This window comes from Centropristis striata, chromosome 10 (assembly GCF_030273125.1).
Source record: "Centropristis striata isolate RG_2023a ecotype Rhode Island chromosome 10, C.striata_1.0, whole genome shotgun sequence".
NCBI classification, from domain to species: Eukaryota; Metazoa; Chordata; class Actinopteri; order Perciformes; family Serranidae; genus Centropristis; species Centropristis striata.
In genome coordinates, this window is record NC_081526.1 from 26,196,960 (window position 1) to 26,214,445 (window position 17,486).

Genomic DNA, 17,486 nt, shown 5'->3' on the forward strand with positions numbered 1-17,486 from the left:
GAAAGTGCACTTAACCAGATATGATGAAACTGCAATTTTAAATATGTTTACAGTGCAGTAACTTAACATATTACACGCTCAAATGCATGTATAACAGTATAAATAGGAATACAAAAGGTTTGAAGCAAATAAAAAATAACCACTTACGCTGATTTTTTTTTTTTCAGTGCAAGAACAGCAGACCAACATTAATTGCAAGAAGTAATTTTGTGCATTTTTACACTGCACTTTTAAGATTCATGCTCAAATGCATGTAGTTGTACTGTGGGCCACTTCAAGTGAGGGTGCCCCCGGACCTCCAGTTGCCCATCCCTGAGCGTGAGTATGTGGTTCATACCTTATTCGTACTGTCTATGATTGCTCGTAAGCTGTTTTTGGGACCTCTGTCTCGGCAAACAACTATTTTGTTTAATCACCAGTTCTATTCAACCATGATTCAGCACTTTTCCTACTACTTCAACCTTACCTTACCCCTTTAAGCCATCATCTTTTCATCATCTGAACTCAAATATATTCCACATTTTGTATTCAACACTTTTATTACATTCATAAATACACCTTTTTTTTTTTTTGCAACAACACCTACTACTTCAAAGTCTTGTTTCTACTATTTCAACTTCTCCTCACACATTTTAGGCCACCATTGCATTGTAGCAACAGCTCTTAATAAAGTTAATATTTCACATTATTTTATACATTATTGGCATTATTCAACTTTTTTATGACATTCATATTAATTCCACCCAATCCTACTTTTTAAACTATTCCTACTTTAACGTCTTTTAACACATTCCTGCCGGCATGGCAGCGTAGCATCAGCTATTCAGCATCCAACATTCCCACCGCAATTTCTCCATCAATTGCATTGCCTAGTTAATTGTATTATTTACGCCTCTTTTATTACTGTGACATATTAACTGTCATTAAATGTAAAAATATTAACAAAATAAAAGGAGAAACGTAATTATGGGGCAATGCAAATATTTAGAGAACAAGGTGGCCAATGGCCAATATATCTTCCATTATCATTTTATTGTTTTTACTTTATAATGTACAGTACAACTAAATAAGAAAAAACAAAAATGCTTTCTTTAAATTAACATTTATTTAAGTTATTGTCTGTATTATTTAAATTGTATCGAACAAATGTCCACAAAATGCATGAATGATAAATAATTAAAGCACTCTTAACATGTATCACCAGATAGCAGCACTTTGTGTCTGAAAGGGAATAAAAATACGTAAACTTAGATAAATGGTGTAGTTGCGTTCAATGGTGCTGGCTCATTTGAAATTATATAATAAATAATCAATCTTAAGTGCAGGCATCGATTGACGATGATTATCTCAAAAGCTGAATGATTAATTGGTCTACCATGAAAAGTAATATCCATTGACCTAGACGGCATAGTAAATTGTTTATGGTTTGAACAATGCTTTATAATTGAGTGTGTCAGTCAAGGCAGCAGTTTCAGGTTGTTTTAAATAATGTGTTGTATTAATGTATTCATATTGAGAGCAAATGCAAGTTTGATTCTGACAGCATCACAGCTTCAGACTTTTCAAGGACATTTTAATTTTTATAGGGAAAAACTCAGAGTACAATCAATAATAAATGACTGATTCTACTTTCATTAGTATTCTCCTGTATTATACAGAAGACACCTGAGCTGAGCCCAAGACACAACACATTGGTTTATAGTTCTTCTGCTTGTTGTTGTGTTTTGTCGACAGAAAGTTCTGTTCACCTGTCATTTCGCGAGTATCTTTTGCATATGCATAAAGTAGGTTACTCTCTTATTTGAGTTTAGGGAAGTTAAAGTGTGTGGGGGTGGGGGGGGGGGGATAACTCAGCTGTCAGTTGTGAACACTGATAAAGACAACAAATAACACATACACAGCTCTAATGAAGAAGTTTACTTTCATATTTCCTCATTAAAACGTAACCTGAAGTAAAACAGTCTCCCATGTGGTGGTATTCATAACTCAAACATATGCAAATAAGATGGGAATGTGCATCAAACAAACAGAATAACATTTTAGTCAACAGTCACCAGGGGACAAGGTGCTTTGATACAAGCCCTACTGCAGGAGCAGCGGAGGAATCTGAAGAGCATTCAAAGCTCCACACAAGTTTAAAGGTTTATTCCTTTGCATTCTGGCCTCTTTCCACCTACCAGAAGCTGCATTACATTTCCTTTATAAAAACACACAAATATTCAAATGTGCACGGGGAGAACGTTGTTTATTATACTGAAATTATTTCCGTGCTTTGTATCACAGTAGAATAAATCCTCCAATATATTAAAAACTATATACAATTTTGGCTTCAAAGTTTTCAAATTGTCTATAAAACATTCCTTCTGATTTTTGAAAGTGAGTACCACAGTCAATGTCACATTGTATTCTTCCTTTTAAATATTATACATTTTTTTTAAAAAGTCAAAAGTGATTGCAAAATAGTGTTATCTTTAGGATTGCTTGATTCGGATCACCCTGCATGTTTAATTATTTCAGCTTATCATCCCTTCAGCAGCAGTTCAGTCATGTTTCATACAAAGCACTACCAGTCAAATCATTACACAGGTACAAAAAGGGCTTCAGTACAAAAAATGTGTTTCACATCTAATACATGGGCCCTAGGGAATCTTAAAACAATAAAGGGAATTTTAACAGGAAACTTTTAGGGGAAAACAGAAAAGGGCTAGTAGCCCAAACACGTGTTATAAAATGTTAGCACAAATGTCAAAACAAAATTGGCTCTGAAATTCAGCATACATAGATTCACATGAAAGGCTAATGTACAGACTTTCTTTCATAGACTGTGCTAACACAAAGTACCGACAGCAAAGAGTGTTTGATATGTTAAATTAACAGTTATTGCTGAAAATTATATAACAATATCAAACACACAATCAATCAAAAATCTCAACCTCTATTCAGAAGTTAATGTGAAACCAGCCGATCAAAGATGTTCATGCAAGGTTTTTAATACAATGTATAACTTCCCTTAAAAATAAACCAGACCATGCAGTAAAAAAAATATACAGTACCTAACATGCTAAATTAACATAATGCTTGTTATCCCTCTCTGTCACACACCAGAATCATAAATCAGCCTGTACCTAAAATAACAGAAAGCTACTCATGAAAAATCTATATTACTGTTAAGTCTCTATGTTAAGGAGGCAATAATTGAACACTGATCCGTCAAAAATACAACATAAGCACAACATACAGTTTGTGGAGAGGTAATAGGCTTATTGATTAGTTTCGTGTAATGATGTAGTTGTGACTATGTTCTTAGTGGTCTCTGATGCAGGTTAATAAAGGTCAAAAATCACTTAATGCCCCTTTGAACTAACAAAATGTTTTTTTTATGAATAGACTAACGCCCCGATCAGACAGATCGATTTCTGCTGGTTGCAGAAATGCGAAACACACTACACTGCCTTTTCTTTTTTTTGAAGGCTAAAGTTTCAAAATGAGCAGCTTGATGCGTCTTTTTTTAATGTTGCTAGGCAACCACAGAATCACATGTCCTCTCTATTCATCCAATTGGATAATGGGAAACTGTTCTGCTCTGTGTTGAAGTCTTTTCAGCTCAAGGTATTCAGGAGCAGCAAGCAAAAAGCTTTATTGCCATTAAAAACCACAATCACAAAGAGGCGCCCAGGCTGCTGATTTGTTCTGTCTGATCGGAGCATGACCTTTCATTCAGTACCATCATCATTACTTTACAACGTACCACTGTCCAGAACAGGTGAGCTCGCTCCTCTTTACCAGCATTTAGCTGGCCTTAGTGTTTCCAGTACTATCTCCTGTTGAAGAGATCTTTGCGTTTACGCAGCTCCTCCAGCACCCGAGCCCTGAACTGGGTCCAGTCTTCATCTTGGAACTGTTGGAGACCCAGGGCCTGATGGAGCTCTGTACAGTGGCTGCGCAGGAAAGGATTGTACTGCTTCTCCTCTCCGATAGTGGAGGGACTCTGAAAATGAAGAGCATGTCAAAAAGCAGCACTCTTCAAAATGAATGTGCATTGTCTCCCCGAGCAGCCACAGTGATTCACATGCCATCAATTCATTTGCAGAACAGAATTGCGAGTAACCAGTTATCCTGCCTACTTAAACGGGCACGGCTCAGTCTATTGTAAAAAGGCCTATTATTGCAAATGTGTGAAACTGCCTCTAGTGTCAGCCGTATAGATGGCAGATAAAAACTAATCAAAATTCTGGATAGGCACTTCACTCAACAGTGAACCTTTGCTCTGCTGCAGACTGTATCACAGATGAGACTTGACTGCGAGAGCCTGGAAGAGGAGCGCTTGGGCGCTGACAACACATTCACCTTAGTCAGGTGATAAACCCTTCTTTCCAGGTGCTGGACAACATGGATCCTCTATGGAACAGCGTGCTACAGAGGCATAACAATGGCGATATATCATTCTCACCGAGCACAGCTTCTGGCCTCGCTGCAGCAGCACCCACTGAGATTTGTTTTCCCTGGCAGCGTTGCGAGGCTCAACCTCAGCAGCAAACAGTAGGTTGTCCTCTGCATACTCATGACCTGAGGGATAGCCAGTGGACACACAAAAAAAAATCATTCCCACTCCCATAACCACACTTAAGAGCCTACACTCTATAGAATTCCCAGTACAGCCTCTGAGAAGACTGACTGCCACAGTATGCAGCACATTCAAACCACCACCACCACATCTACAGCACACAAACACTGACAGCTGTTTAGAGTCTCTGACAACTTTCCTACCAGGCCATAATAAAGTGTCATCACTTAATGAGACAACTGTGTCCAGAGATGACAGCATTGTTGTGGCACTGCCTTCAAACATCCGACCTGAAAAAAAAAGACAAGAACAGGTTTTACTCAAAACGAGCAAACAAGAGCATCTGAAAATTTTTGAGGGCATTATATCTGCATTTTAAAGGCCAGACTTCAAAATTAAAATACTTTAGATTGGTCAGTTGCTACAAAATACAACCAATTTCTGATTCATCAGAAGTAATGGAGATTATGAGTCCATACTGTAAATGGGAAGCTAAAGAAAAGGCACATTAGCAAATGAAGGGTGGATTGCAAAAACAAATATCTCATATTTAATTTTTATTTATTTTTTGCTAAATCATGTTTTTGTCTGTGCTAGCCAGGGAATATATTTCAAACCGGTGTTGGCTTGTTTTGATAAGATATCTCCCCCCCAAAATTAAATACATATATTATTATTATTATTGTGCACTCAAAGGAATGTCTATCAAACTGGTGTTGGTTTATTCATTTTAAGACTGGCTTTCATCAGTTTTTGCAAATAAAGTGTCATAAAGTTGTGTTTAATAAAGCTGATTCTATGCTACTGTACTGCTAACTCTGCTCTGCAGGAAAGAGCACAAAAGATGCTGATATTGTATAATGAACAAAACAAGACCTCCAAAACATATATTTAAGACATACTTTATAAGAATTTTAATTTCAATAATTTAGTACTTCTTTGTGTCCGACCTGCAGATTTAATTAAATTACTCCATTTCAAGGGAACAAGGTAGCAAAAACAATAAAACCATATTATAAGTAATAATGAGATTAAAAAACACACAAAAACACACTAAGTATCCATCATTATACATTAGACATTTTCAGTGTCTTGCTTATATAAGCCTGCAGTGCAGAACTTTTGTCTCCCCCCTGTGGCAGCGAGAGTAATTACACAAACACTGTGGACATGCTTATGACGTAGTCACTGGCCTCTCTTCAAGTCTTCTGTACAAACAATTCAACACAGGTACATTTTGAATGCACTGAACTAGAGTTTAACAAATACCAACATGTCCAAGAGCAGTAAGCAAGTCGGCACAGACGCCACAACTCTGGTATAATTAGTAATTCAGAGAGCTTTCGCTGTTGGCGATGAGCTAATTAGCATTGTGTGAACTTGTTTGGCAAGAGCTTGAATTTAACACATGCTCATTTTTATTTAAAAGTCACACAGTCCATCTTTAAGAGCAAACACTGTTATGTTGGATTGTTGTTGCTATGAATATCATTCTGCATTATTACACATTTTAACAATCCATTTTAACTTACAACTAGTTGTCTATGGGTGGATCTCTGCATGAGATTTAATAAAGTTAATGCAATTTTTGCTACTGCCTGCATTAGCAAAAAGCCAATTCATTATTTCTTTGCAGTCATTCAGTGGAGTACAAAGACCTAGATTATGTGTAGAATGACTTCACATCAAACAGACACATAACAAAGGTCTCGGTTGTTGTATGCTTGCTGTGCCTCTTCTGTGTTCTCTTCCATAAAAGCACAAGCTGCTGTGTACCACACTGTCACTTCTACATGCTTGTTCTTATGGTTCCCATTCTGCTGTAACTCACCACATCCTGAGAGGAACACCAGGTCACCAGAGAAGAGGCTGGAGGGCGAATCAACTGGCCTGCCATCCAGGAGGTAGATCATGTGACCCACCGTGTGTCCAGGAGTGAAGAGGGCTTTAAAGTGCATACGACCAACTGTTACAGAGTCTTTGTGTGAGACAGGGCTAAAAAAAAAAATAAAAAATAAAAAATTGACAGGCAGTCTAAAAGTGAAAATGGGCTTTAGGAAGTAAGCAGAGACAAGTGATTTGTTTTGAACAAGAAATAGATATTTTATATATCTATATAGCTACAGCTTCTTGTTTTTTGTCATGAAGTCGGTCATCATCATTTTTGAAAAAGAAACATATTTTCTGGCTTACATTCTTGGGCCGTAACAGTTTATCAAACCATGATAATGTGCCGTGCAGTCAGCTGCTACTTGTGCTGACAGAGAGAACAAGACAGGTCTCAGTATAGTCAGATGGATATTGTGTGAAGCAGGGACTTACTGCGTGAGGCCTGGAATGTTATCAGCTGCGTTTCCATAAACTCTGCATGAGCTGTGAAGCCTCTTCAACCCTTTGTTTCCCCCACTGTGATCCCTGTGAATGGATCAGAGATCAGCCAGAATTGTGGACACATTAGAAAATTGCACATTTGTTCAGGTTTTCAAGCTTTCAATTAATCATTTTTATTTTAGATTAAGCCTGTAAAAAAATATGTCATATAAATAATCATATTAAGATATAAACACAAGCCACATCTCTTCCTGTCATTGTACATAAAAAACACTCATTAAAATAATAAAAAATGATAAAACTCACCAATGCTTGTGCGTACAGAGTATTGCTTCTAAAGTCACTCCCTCTTCCTTAAGAACCGCCTGAAAAATTACAAGAATTGTTAAAAACTTCGGCCCCCATATAAATGCTCGTAGTAGTATTAACAAAACATGGCATTAGTAATTTCACTTGTGTGCTTGTAATGGAGGCTGTTGAGAATGCATAAAATGCTCATTTACTACAACCACAGCTAATTATAATCAATAGCTATAGTAAAATACATTTTGCAATTTAAAAATTGTAAGGCAACAAAAAATGGAAGTGTACATAAAGTGATGCTAGAAAATCATAAAATCATAAAAGGAAGGTACAGAGTCACTGTAAGCTTGATAAAAGTTGAATTACATTCATACACATCAATTTTCCACTCCCATTTTATTTTACATTTGGTCAAATTGATATCCAACCCCATTGACAGGACTCCAGAGGTTTAGTGAACCTAATAATGTTACTGAAATAGAGCCAAAGCTGTCAGTTATTGTTTAACCCTGATGGTGTTGCAATGAGATCAGGCAAATATTAGGCAAGCAAAGTCAAGCTATCCCCTCCTGCAACATAAAGAGCTTGTTGCACAAACAAATATCAGTCATTATCTGCATAGAAACATATGACGGAAAGCTCCTTACAGATAAAAAGGCCTTAAGACTATATCTAGAGTAGGGATGGCATCATACCACTTTTTATAGGTCAGATACCAATATGGCAAACTTAAGTATCTGCTGATAACGATACCAACCTGTCTTTTCCCTTAAACAATGAAGCTGTTAAAGAAAATATTTTTTCAGAATCTTCTTTTCTAAACCTGGCCATCTAAATATGTCATGCTCAAACTGTGAAACAACAACTCATCTAAAGGAAGAAATACATTTCCCACAACAATACCTCAATATAACACTAACTGTTCATGTGACACATGCTGCTCACCTCTCTACGGCAGGTTGCCCAAAGTTTAGTGAAGCATCTACCTAATAGTTTAGGCTTATGGATCGGATTAGACTTTTTCTTCTCCTTCCGATGAATTTTTCCTTCTGATTTTGGCCAATATTGGCCGGATACCCATACTGAATATCAGATCAGCACATCCCTAATCTAGAGTAGAGGCAATTACCTGGACTGTTTGAGGGTCTGCAGGGTCTACAACAACTGCAACACTGGAGTTTGTGTCGATTACAAGATAGCTGTAGTTGTCAGACAGTACCGGGATGGGAATTATTTTAATACCTGTGGACAGACAAAGAATTGTTAATGAAGTATTCAGGACAATATTAAACCTTATGGTAAAACTAGATGTGTATTATTAACTGTATAATATAAAATACATAGTATGTCTTGAAATTATAACACCTTTGCACTTATTACTAGGGCTCCAACTAACGATTATTTTTAATTATCGATTAATCTGTTGATTATTTAGACGATTAATCGATTAGTTGTTTGGTCAATAAAATGTTGAAAAATATCAATCAGTGTTTCCCAAACCACAAGAGGACATCCTCAAATCTCTTGTTTTGTCCACAAACCAAAGAGATATTCAGTTCATTGTCATAAAGGAACCAGAAATATTCACATTGAAGAAGCTGAAATCAGAGAATTTGGACTTATTGTATTTAAAAAAATGCTCAAACCAATTATTCGATTATCAAAATAGTTGACGATTAATTTAATAATGGATTATTTGTTTGATTAATCGAATAATTGTTGCAGCTCTACTTATTATTATAAATTAAATTAAATCAAATCAAAATTACTTTATTTATCCCTGAGGGTAAATTCAGTTAGTCTGGTAGAATCTCTGTTAGAATGAGACAGCCTGATGGCTGTAGGAGAGAAGGATCTTTTGAATCTCTCCATCCTGCAACGGAGAGAGAGGAGCCGTCCACTGCTGTTCTTTTGCTCCATATAGGTTTTGTGTAGCAGATGATCTGGGTATTTCAGGATGGCCTCCAACATCTTAACAGGTCATCTCTTCACCACCTCCTCCAGTGTGTCCAACCTGGCTCCAACCACAGAACCAGCTCTTTAGACCAGTCTGTCCAACCGCCTTCATCTCTGTGTGTGATGCTGCCTCCCCAGCAGACTGCAGCATAAAACAACACACTACCACCACAGACTGATAAAACATCTGCAGCATCTTACTACACATGTCCAGAGATCTGAGCTTCAAGAAGAAAAAGAATCCCTTTTTTTAGAGAGCGTCTGTGTTTAGGGACCAGTCCAACATATTATCCAGGTAAACACCTAGATAATTATAACTTACTTATAAATTATGTTTATATCCTGTACAACACGTTTGACCCAACCAACATGGCCTCTCTGTTTTTGTAGCTGGCTCTCAACATCTGAGCAACACTACATGAACAAAGTTAACTAATCCAGAATGCTGCATACCATTCATCTCCATGGGGTGAGCTGTGGAGTGTCCAGCTGGGTAATGTTCTCGGGATTTCCTCATTTGTCTCTTGTAGTACATGTAGCCAAGCCTGGTCCTGGTGTAGAGTGTGTACCTGGGAAACAGATCAAAAAGCGAGGAAACACTGTGTAAGGTAGCAGGGGTTGAGAATGCTAAGCCCACCATGCAATCTCCATCTTTCAAATTAAATTGGAGGGTCACGCCGACTCAAGTGAAACATCTGCATATTTAGCGTGGTCAAAGCGCTAACTAACTTTGCTAACTTACATTCGTTTTGACATCACGAACGATACTAGCCATTGATGCTTTGAAAAATATGTTCCAACAAGCACTAATTATGAGATAATTTTAGCATGTTGACAGCTCATTCTAAACAACAACGCCTCCCAAAATAAACTGGACGTCAAAATATACGTTTTTGGTTCGTAAACGGTGTCTGGCATTGTTTTTGGAGAGCCTTTAGACCAAAATGTCAGGGTTAACGCTGGTACTCGACTAGCAAAGCAAGCCAATATTTTAATATGTTTGAATGCAGTTCGGGGGGACGAGCCCTTTTAATGAGAATGGCTAGATGTTGCTAAGCTACGCTACCAAGAATCATCGCGATGACAACTAAATCCTGTGTTATGAAGGAAGACAGCATTATACTCACGCGATTCTGAACAACGGTTTCTCCGTGCGGGCCATTATTTTGCTCAACAAATGTCTCCACAGCAGTTGTCCTTTGCGTCTGTAGCGAACACACAGACATAAGAAGCAGAAGAAGGATGCGGCGGCAAGCAGCGTTACCAACCAGTCAGGAAGCGCCATCACTCTGAGCGGAACGTCATGACGTGTTATGCCACACGTCAACACCGGAAGAGAAGAGTTAAACTAAATTGACTTTGTTTTGGTCAAATACTATAAAGATTGATGAATTATAAATCGTGATTTTTTTTTCTCTTCGTACCCTGTGTTTATTCTGTATTTCTGTTTCGTTATTGGTGTTTGTTTATTTGTTTGTTTGTTTCTTTGTTTGTTTTGTTTGTTCGTTCGTTCGTTCGTTCGTTTGTTTGTTTCGTGTGTGTTTTTCTTTCTATAATCCCCTGGCAAGAATAATGTGTATATTGTAATTGTTAAGTGTTAATAAAAAATATTAAAATAAATTGAGGACCATTCATATGTGTCTATTAAATTGTTGTTGTTGTTGTTGTTGTTGTTGTTGTTGTTATTATTATTATTATTATTATTATTATAATTATTATTATTATTATTATTATTATTATTATTATTATCATCATCATCATCATCATTATCATCATTATCATCATTAAGAACTTTCTGACCTTACACATCCAAGCCCATTGTGCTTGTGCTTCAAGAAACATCTATTGTTTGAGGAAATATCTTATCGCTGGTACTGAAGCTGTTAACGTTGTTCCCTCACAAAAACTTGATGTAAACATAAATATTGTAACATTGTGTCAATAAAATTGCTCTTTCATTGCTTCAATTCCGTCAATGTGGAATCGAGCCAAGTTTGGGTCGACTTCTGAATAATTTAGCGACCCCTAACGTTGCTGGTGGGACAACAATTTACATTAACCAGAGCGAGTGAGAGGATATACGGCGGGCTGTGTGCTAATAATATTTAGGTCAGTTTAGGAGGGAAATATACAGGCCTCTGTAAATAATTCTCTGTAAGACTGCTGCTCTTTGCTTAAAAAAATCAAACGCAACTCAATGTTGAAAGTAGGCACTTCTTTTAACATTTTGTAGGACACACCAGTCTGTGGGGTTTTGTTTTTCCAATATATATATATTTTTTAATATAATTTAAATAGGAGGCAGAGCAACTGGAGTCACCATGCTTTCTGAGACACATCAGCAACAGTGTAGGTTTCAGTGAACATATCCAGTTACATAAAGATGCCATCCTCCTGCTGTAAGCTTGAGAAAGGACAGAAGGTAACAGTGCTCCCATCTCAGCCTAAAGCCACCAGGTCAGTAACATTTCTTTCTTCTTTCTTTTTATTTGTTTTTATTTATTTGTGTCATTGTTCTAGACTTTTGTAGTATGACTAGATTATTTCATATGGTCTTTTTCCAGCAGATAACTAATACAGAAATTTGGATTGGGACTTTATTACAAGGTCGTTTTCATTTAATTCTAACACAACAACTAGATATAATTTATTTGAGTAAATAAAATGAATAAGAACATAATTATTTTATTCATTGTATCAGATATTTTGTCAATATCTGTCATATTTACCGGTACTGTACAATCTAGTATAAGTCTGATTTAGCTCATACCAGTTATCCTCTCTTCAAGGTAAGATCATGACATCTAAGACTGATAATCCTCCACCCTACGAGGATGCATTGCACCAGCCTAAGTATGGAAACTACCCGCTTCAGCCACAACATGGCTCCCCTCTTCCACCACCTCCATCTTACAGCCCCAGTCCGGGCATGTGCCCCGGCCCGCCTGGCTACTGGGGCCAGGAGGGCGTCTACCCGCAAGCTGGGATGTGGGCAGCCCCTGGCTTCTCTCCGGCTGGGATACCCAACACAATACCGACTCTATCTGCTGGAGTGCCTGCAGCCAATCAAGGTTCAGAGGAAATGATACAGGACGTCAGTTAAACACATCCTGCATTATCTTTAGATTAGTTTCCAAGTGTAATATAAATTCCCACTTCTGCAGGAGACATGGAGGATTTTCTGAGCACCCAGTGGGAAAGCACAGCTATTCGGCACGCCTTCATTAAAAAGGTAAGGATTTTCATCATTGATCACAGACTTAGACTATATATATATATATATAGATATAGATATAGATATATAGATATATATATCTTTTATTTAACTAGGTGAAAGTCTCGTTGAGATTTAAAAAAAATCTCTTTTCCAAGAGAGACCTGGCCAAGAAAGCAGCATTAAAAAAGAGACAATTTACAACATTTAAACACAGTGATCATAAACAATTAAATACAATTAAATACAAATACAGCCATTACAACAACACTGAAGGAGCCTCGGTAGAGACTTAGAAGGAGAAGTCACACCTACCAAGGGAAATGATTTCTTTATCCTTTAGAATGGATATTTAAATTCACAGATTGTGATCAATTCAGACAATTTCAATTCCTTTTGCATATTGTCCCATGATAAAGGGGCGTAACTAAAAGCTTTCTTACCTAATTCAGTTTTCACACTTGGCACCAGCATCTGTGCCAAGATCTGCGAGCATATAGACCATGTTTAGTTTTGTTTTGACACATGTAGTATGTACACTGGAGGGAAGAATACATTTATAGATAAAAAATAACTCAGACTATCTTTCTGTTGTTCAGAACCACTGAAATGTTGTTTTTTGGTATGTGTGTTCAATAAGAATGCTTTTTTTTGTGTGTGTGGGCAGGTTTACTTAATTTTAACAGCACAGCTTGCCGTCACCTTCTCAGTTGTTGGAGTCTTTACATTTGTGTAAGTGCTCCTGTCCATCCCAGTTTAATATACCACATATTAATGCATCTGATGGAGGTTGAGGTACACTTTAATCTGAGTGATCCCTTATCTGCACTTTCACAGTGACACAGTGAGGCAGTTTGTCATCAGATACCCTGGCATCTACTGGGCCTCTCTGTGAGTTACACTCTGGGAAGAAAACAAAAACTCACTTTCTCTGCAGTTAGATTTAAAATAAAACAAAACATAGACAGAATGACTCTCAGTGCTATTATTCTAATGGCATGCTGTTATACACAGTAACAATCATAGTGATTTATCTCTCCACAGTGTGGTTTATTTTGTGGTTTACTGCATTCTCATCTGCTGCAAGGAGCCAAGGTAGGCATGGCCCTGGGCAAAGTTACCTACGTATAATGTTATGTCTTCAATATTCATAACCAGCAATGACACTTGTGTTTGTATACATTTTCAAATATTGATCACAATTTGTGTGCAGGAGGCGTTTCCCATGGAATCTTGTGCTGCTGGGAGTATTTGTAAGTATTGTTTGTTTGTTAGCGTATGGGTCAGAAGCCAATATTGGGTTCTGCAGATCTGTCCAAACTAACAACACAGCATGAGGAGTGACTAGAATAGCAAAGCAAAAAACAAAGAAAACAAAAAAAGATTCATTGTTTTTTTGTTTTATCTTGCAGACACTTGCCTTGTCTTACATGACTGGAACAATTTCAAGGTTTGCTTTTGGCTCCGGCTCACGCAATACACCACAATCCACAAATACAGTACATTTTGATGATGATATATTACACCTTGTGGTATTTTAATGTATTTATTTTAATCACTATATGTATCTTTTACAGCTATTATGAAACAAAGGCGGTGTTTATCGCCATGGGAATAACAGCATTAGTTTGTATAGCTGTCACAATCTTCTGCTTCCAAACCAAGGTAGATGGAGATGTAAACTGTGTCTCTCTGTAGCTCAGTAGCCCGTGGCTTGTCAGAGGATGTCTTTGTTGTCAGTGTAAAAGAACGCCTTTGTCTCGCATTACAATGGGGCACTGAGTTCCTTTAAATATTTATAACACTTTGGGATAAGATGTGAATCCAACTTCTCTGTCTGATGCAACTCAAGATGAATAAGTCACATATTTTGGCTTGTACATGACACATCCACACAAAGTTTATATATTTATTAATTTTCCACCTCAATTTGATTCTCTTTCAAATTATCTTGACTGCTCTTTCATGTGGCTTGCAGCACATTAACTCCGCTTTCATCCCGTTAATGACTTGTTTCTCATCACAGGTGGACTTCACTTCCTGCGGCGGATTTCTCTGCATTGCCTCCGTCGTACTCATGATCATTGGGATTGTTACGGCCGTCGTCCTCTCCTTCCAATATGTGAGGAGTCTTTGGTCAAATTCTTTAATTTATTCTGTCTGCTCGTGTTTCTCAGTGTGAGGAGTAGCGGCTCAGCGGGGTGTATGTCTGTGGCTGATTTCACATTCTGAGGCCTTTCTTATGTCACTCAACAGGTCCCTTGGCTGCATATGCTGTACGCTGCAATTGGAGCCATCCTTTACACTCTGGTGAGTCGACACTCACATGATTTTAAGTAGAGCATTTGAGCTGGTATTTATTACAAGGTTATGGTTGAATAACAAGTATAAATTTAATAAATTATTAATTTTAATTTAATAATTTATATAAAATCATCTGTGGTAAATTGATATTTTCTTGGTGCAGTAATTTTTATTCTCTGGGGATATTGAACATGATCAGAGATTTCTGACTGTAGTGGGTTTTCTTCACTTAGCCCCACCAAGAGGTTAACATCAGTGGTTTTGAGATAAATGTCTCAAATAATATTGCCATGACATTCAGGTTACCCTCAGGATGATTTGTAATAACTTTGGTGATCCTCTGACTTTTCCTCTGACTACCATCATACTATGCTTTATGACCAAATACCTTTAAAAAAATAATGTCCATCCCTTCAGCCTCAGGTTTACTTTGTAATATAGCAAATATATCACCAGAGGCCCAACCATGGAATATTATCATGAAACTTCAGTCACAACAGGATATTACTGGGATTTTTACCTTTTTGTGATATTATATTATATATTATTGCATTATTGCATTGACATATATTTTGATACAGGACCTTTTTAACTGCGTATTATTATTACATCTTTTATATGATACAATAAGGTTTTTAGTCTCTCATTGATATAGTTTGCACCTGTTAAACTGAACTGTTTGTATTGTCTACATAGTCCAACATTACAACTCAGCATCATCTAGTGGACTGAAATGGCAATTGATTGTATAAGTTGTATTTGCAGTATTAATCATTTATATGGGTTACACGGTGGTGTAGTGGTGTCATTGTATTCATACAGTGTTGCCATCAAAACATCTGATGCAGTGCTGTTTGATTTCTTCCCCTCTCCAAGCAAATATCAGCATGTGCACACATTTAGAATGTAAACATAGTAAACATCAGCATGTTAGCTCTGAGCTCAAAGCACTGCTGTGCTGCAAATACGGCTCAACTCTCAGGGTCCTTTCCAATACCCATACCACTATAATATTTACTATGCCAGAAAAGAGATTTTGTATTTCCTGATATGTAGTCAATGTAGTATGTCAAAAGCAGTATATCAAAATAAATGGATGTCCTATTGCATAAATTTGTATTTCTGTAGTATACAGGCCAGCATGCTTTCTGCCTATTGTGACACTTACAGGTGCATCTCAATACATTAGAATATCATAGGAAAGTTTATTTATGTCAGTAATTCAATTCAAAAAGTGGAAATAACACATTATATTGATCCAATACACACAGAATGAAACATTTCATGTCTTCTTTTATTTAATTTATTCTAATTATAATGATTATGGCTTACATTTAATAAAGACCTAAAATTCAGTGTCTCAAAAAAAAAAATCTAATTACAAAAGACCAATTTTTAAAAGTATGTTTAATATGGAAATATTGGCCTCTGAAAAGTATGTCCATCTATATGACTCAATACCTTTTTTGGGTCTGTTTGACTTGAACTACTGGAAATGGACTTTCCCATGATATTCTAATGTATTGAGATGCACCTGTATTCTATACAGTATACAGTTTATGAGCCAGAGGGTTGAAGCTCAAAGTGCAATGTTCTGATGACGTATGCCACAATTGAATGCATACTGCGTGCAATAGTAATAAAAGTAAAAAGAAGACTGTGATTTCTAATGAAATGAGTCTTGTGTTCAAAACTTTGCCTGATAGTAGCACTTTAGGAAATATCAGTGCTCAGAAAAAAACCCATCATGATTCATTCAGATAGGGAACAAGACAATTAGTGTCAAACATTATAGCAATCAAGCTGTTGTGTTAAGATAGCTTGTTCGAACCAAAGTGTTGAACAGACACATGGAGCCACTGAGCAATGGTGACAACATCTACACATTATGATGTCTGAACACAACTTAAGGCTTGTGATGTTAACATAAAGAAATGTATACCAGTTTTGCCAGCTATTTTTAAACTGTGATGGTTTGTATCTCCTTATTGTACTTAACAAGGACAACTGAAGCAGACAAACCCATATTCACACTTCACTTCCTATCTTCTCTGTCTAAAGTTTTTAGTATACAACACCCAGCTTCTCATTGGAAATCGGGAGTTGGCCATCAGCCCAGAGGAGTACATCTACGCCGCGCTCTCTCTCTACATTGACGTTGTTCACATCTTCCTCTTCATCCTTCAAGTCAGTGGAGCTGCTACTGAATAGCCCGTGGTTAGAGCACATCGATAGGTTTGGACATGTACATAAGTGTGTCAGTCAGTATGTTTCACTACCAGCTATATGTTGCAATTCCAAACTATTAACTTAACTATATATACACATTTATTTTTTACATCAGTAACACTTGAGCACTTTGAGATATTCTTGCACTGTAAGAGGCAGGGTAGTGAATTAAGCCTTTAACTTACATAGGTGTGAATGAGGAGAGAAACTAAAGCTTATGTATGGCGAGACTGGTCTTCCCTTAAAAACGACCCCATAGGTTGTTTGTACATGCAGCAAAAAACAACGTATATTTCGTCACCCTGTTAAAATAATCGCCTAACTCATTTTTTTCAAGTTTTGCAGGAAACACAAAAAACTTCACCAAAAGTGTAACATATGACATTTATTGATAATTTCACTAAAAAAAAATGATGTAACAAAGGATGACTATTGGCATAGTAATAACACCGTGTGTAAATTATGTAACTTAAGAGAAATAAATGACTTAGGCAATTTTTTTAACATGCCTTTGTGACTTAAGCAAGATATGGTAACACTTTATTTTGAAGGTGTCTACATAAGAGTGACACAAGCCTGTCAGAA

The 17,486-nt window shown here is 36.9% G+C and overlaps 2 protein-coding genes across 3 annotated transcripts; one reads left to right on the forward strand and one right to left on the reverse strand.

Annotated features, from left to right (window-relative positions):
- Positions 1-1,898: 1,898 nt before the first annotated feature.
- On the reverse strand, positions 1,899-10,439 carry pnkd (PNKD metallo-beta-lactamase domain containing). Of its 2 annotated transcripts, none has more exons than XM_059343122.1 (9): positions 10,282-10,439; positions 9,608-9,723; positions 8,328-8,440; positions 7,202-7,260; positions 6,887-6,979; positions 6,396-6,559; positions 4,768-4,854; positions 4,451-4,566; positions 1,899-3,988 (listed from the first exon to the last, which is right to left on the reverse strand). In XM_059343122.1, the coding sequence occupies exons 1-9, from the start codon at positions 10,437-10,439 to the stop codon at positions 3,815-3,817; spliced, it is 1,080 nt and encodes a 359-aa protein (XP_059199105.1). In that variant the 3' UTR covers positions 1,899-3,814. The 2 variants fall into 2 exon arrangements, with proteins under 2 accessions (XP_059199105.1, XP_059199106.1); XM_059343123.1 differs by lacking the exon at positions 10,282-10,439 and adding an exon at positions 9,897-10,251.
- Positions 10,440-11,583: 1,144 nt separating this feature from the next.
- On the forward strand, positions 11,584-17,085 carry LOC131979129 (protein lifeguard 3-like). Its single transcript, XM_059343044.1, has 12 exons — positions 11,584-11,611; positions 11,944-12,225; positions 12,319-12,386; positions 13,036-13,100; positions 13,206-13,259; positions 13,413-13,463; positions 13,582-13,621; positions 13,781-13,818; positions 13,946-14,033; positions 14,395-14,490; positions 14,625-14,678; positions 16,734-17,085. Exons 2-12 carry the CDS (start codon positions 11,952-11,954, stop codon positions 16,881-16,883), a joined length of 978 nt encoding a protein of 325 aa, XP_059199027.1. The 5' UTR covers positions 11,584-11,611; positions 11,944-11,951; the 3' UTR covers positions 16,884-17,085.
- Positions 17,086-17,486: the final 401 nt, after the last annotated feature.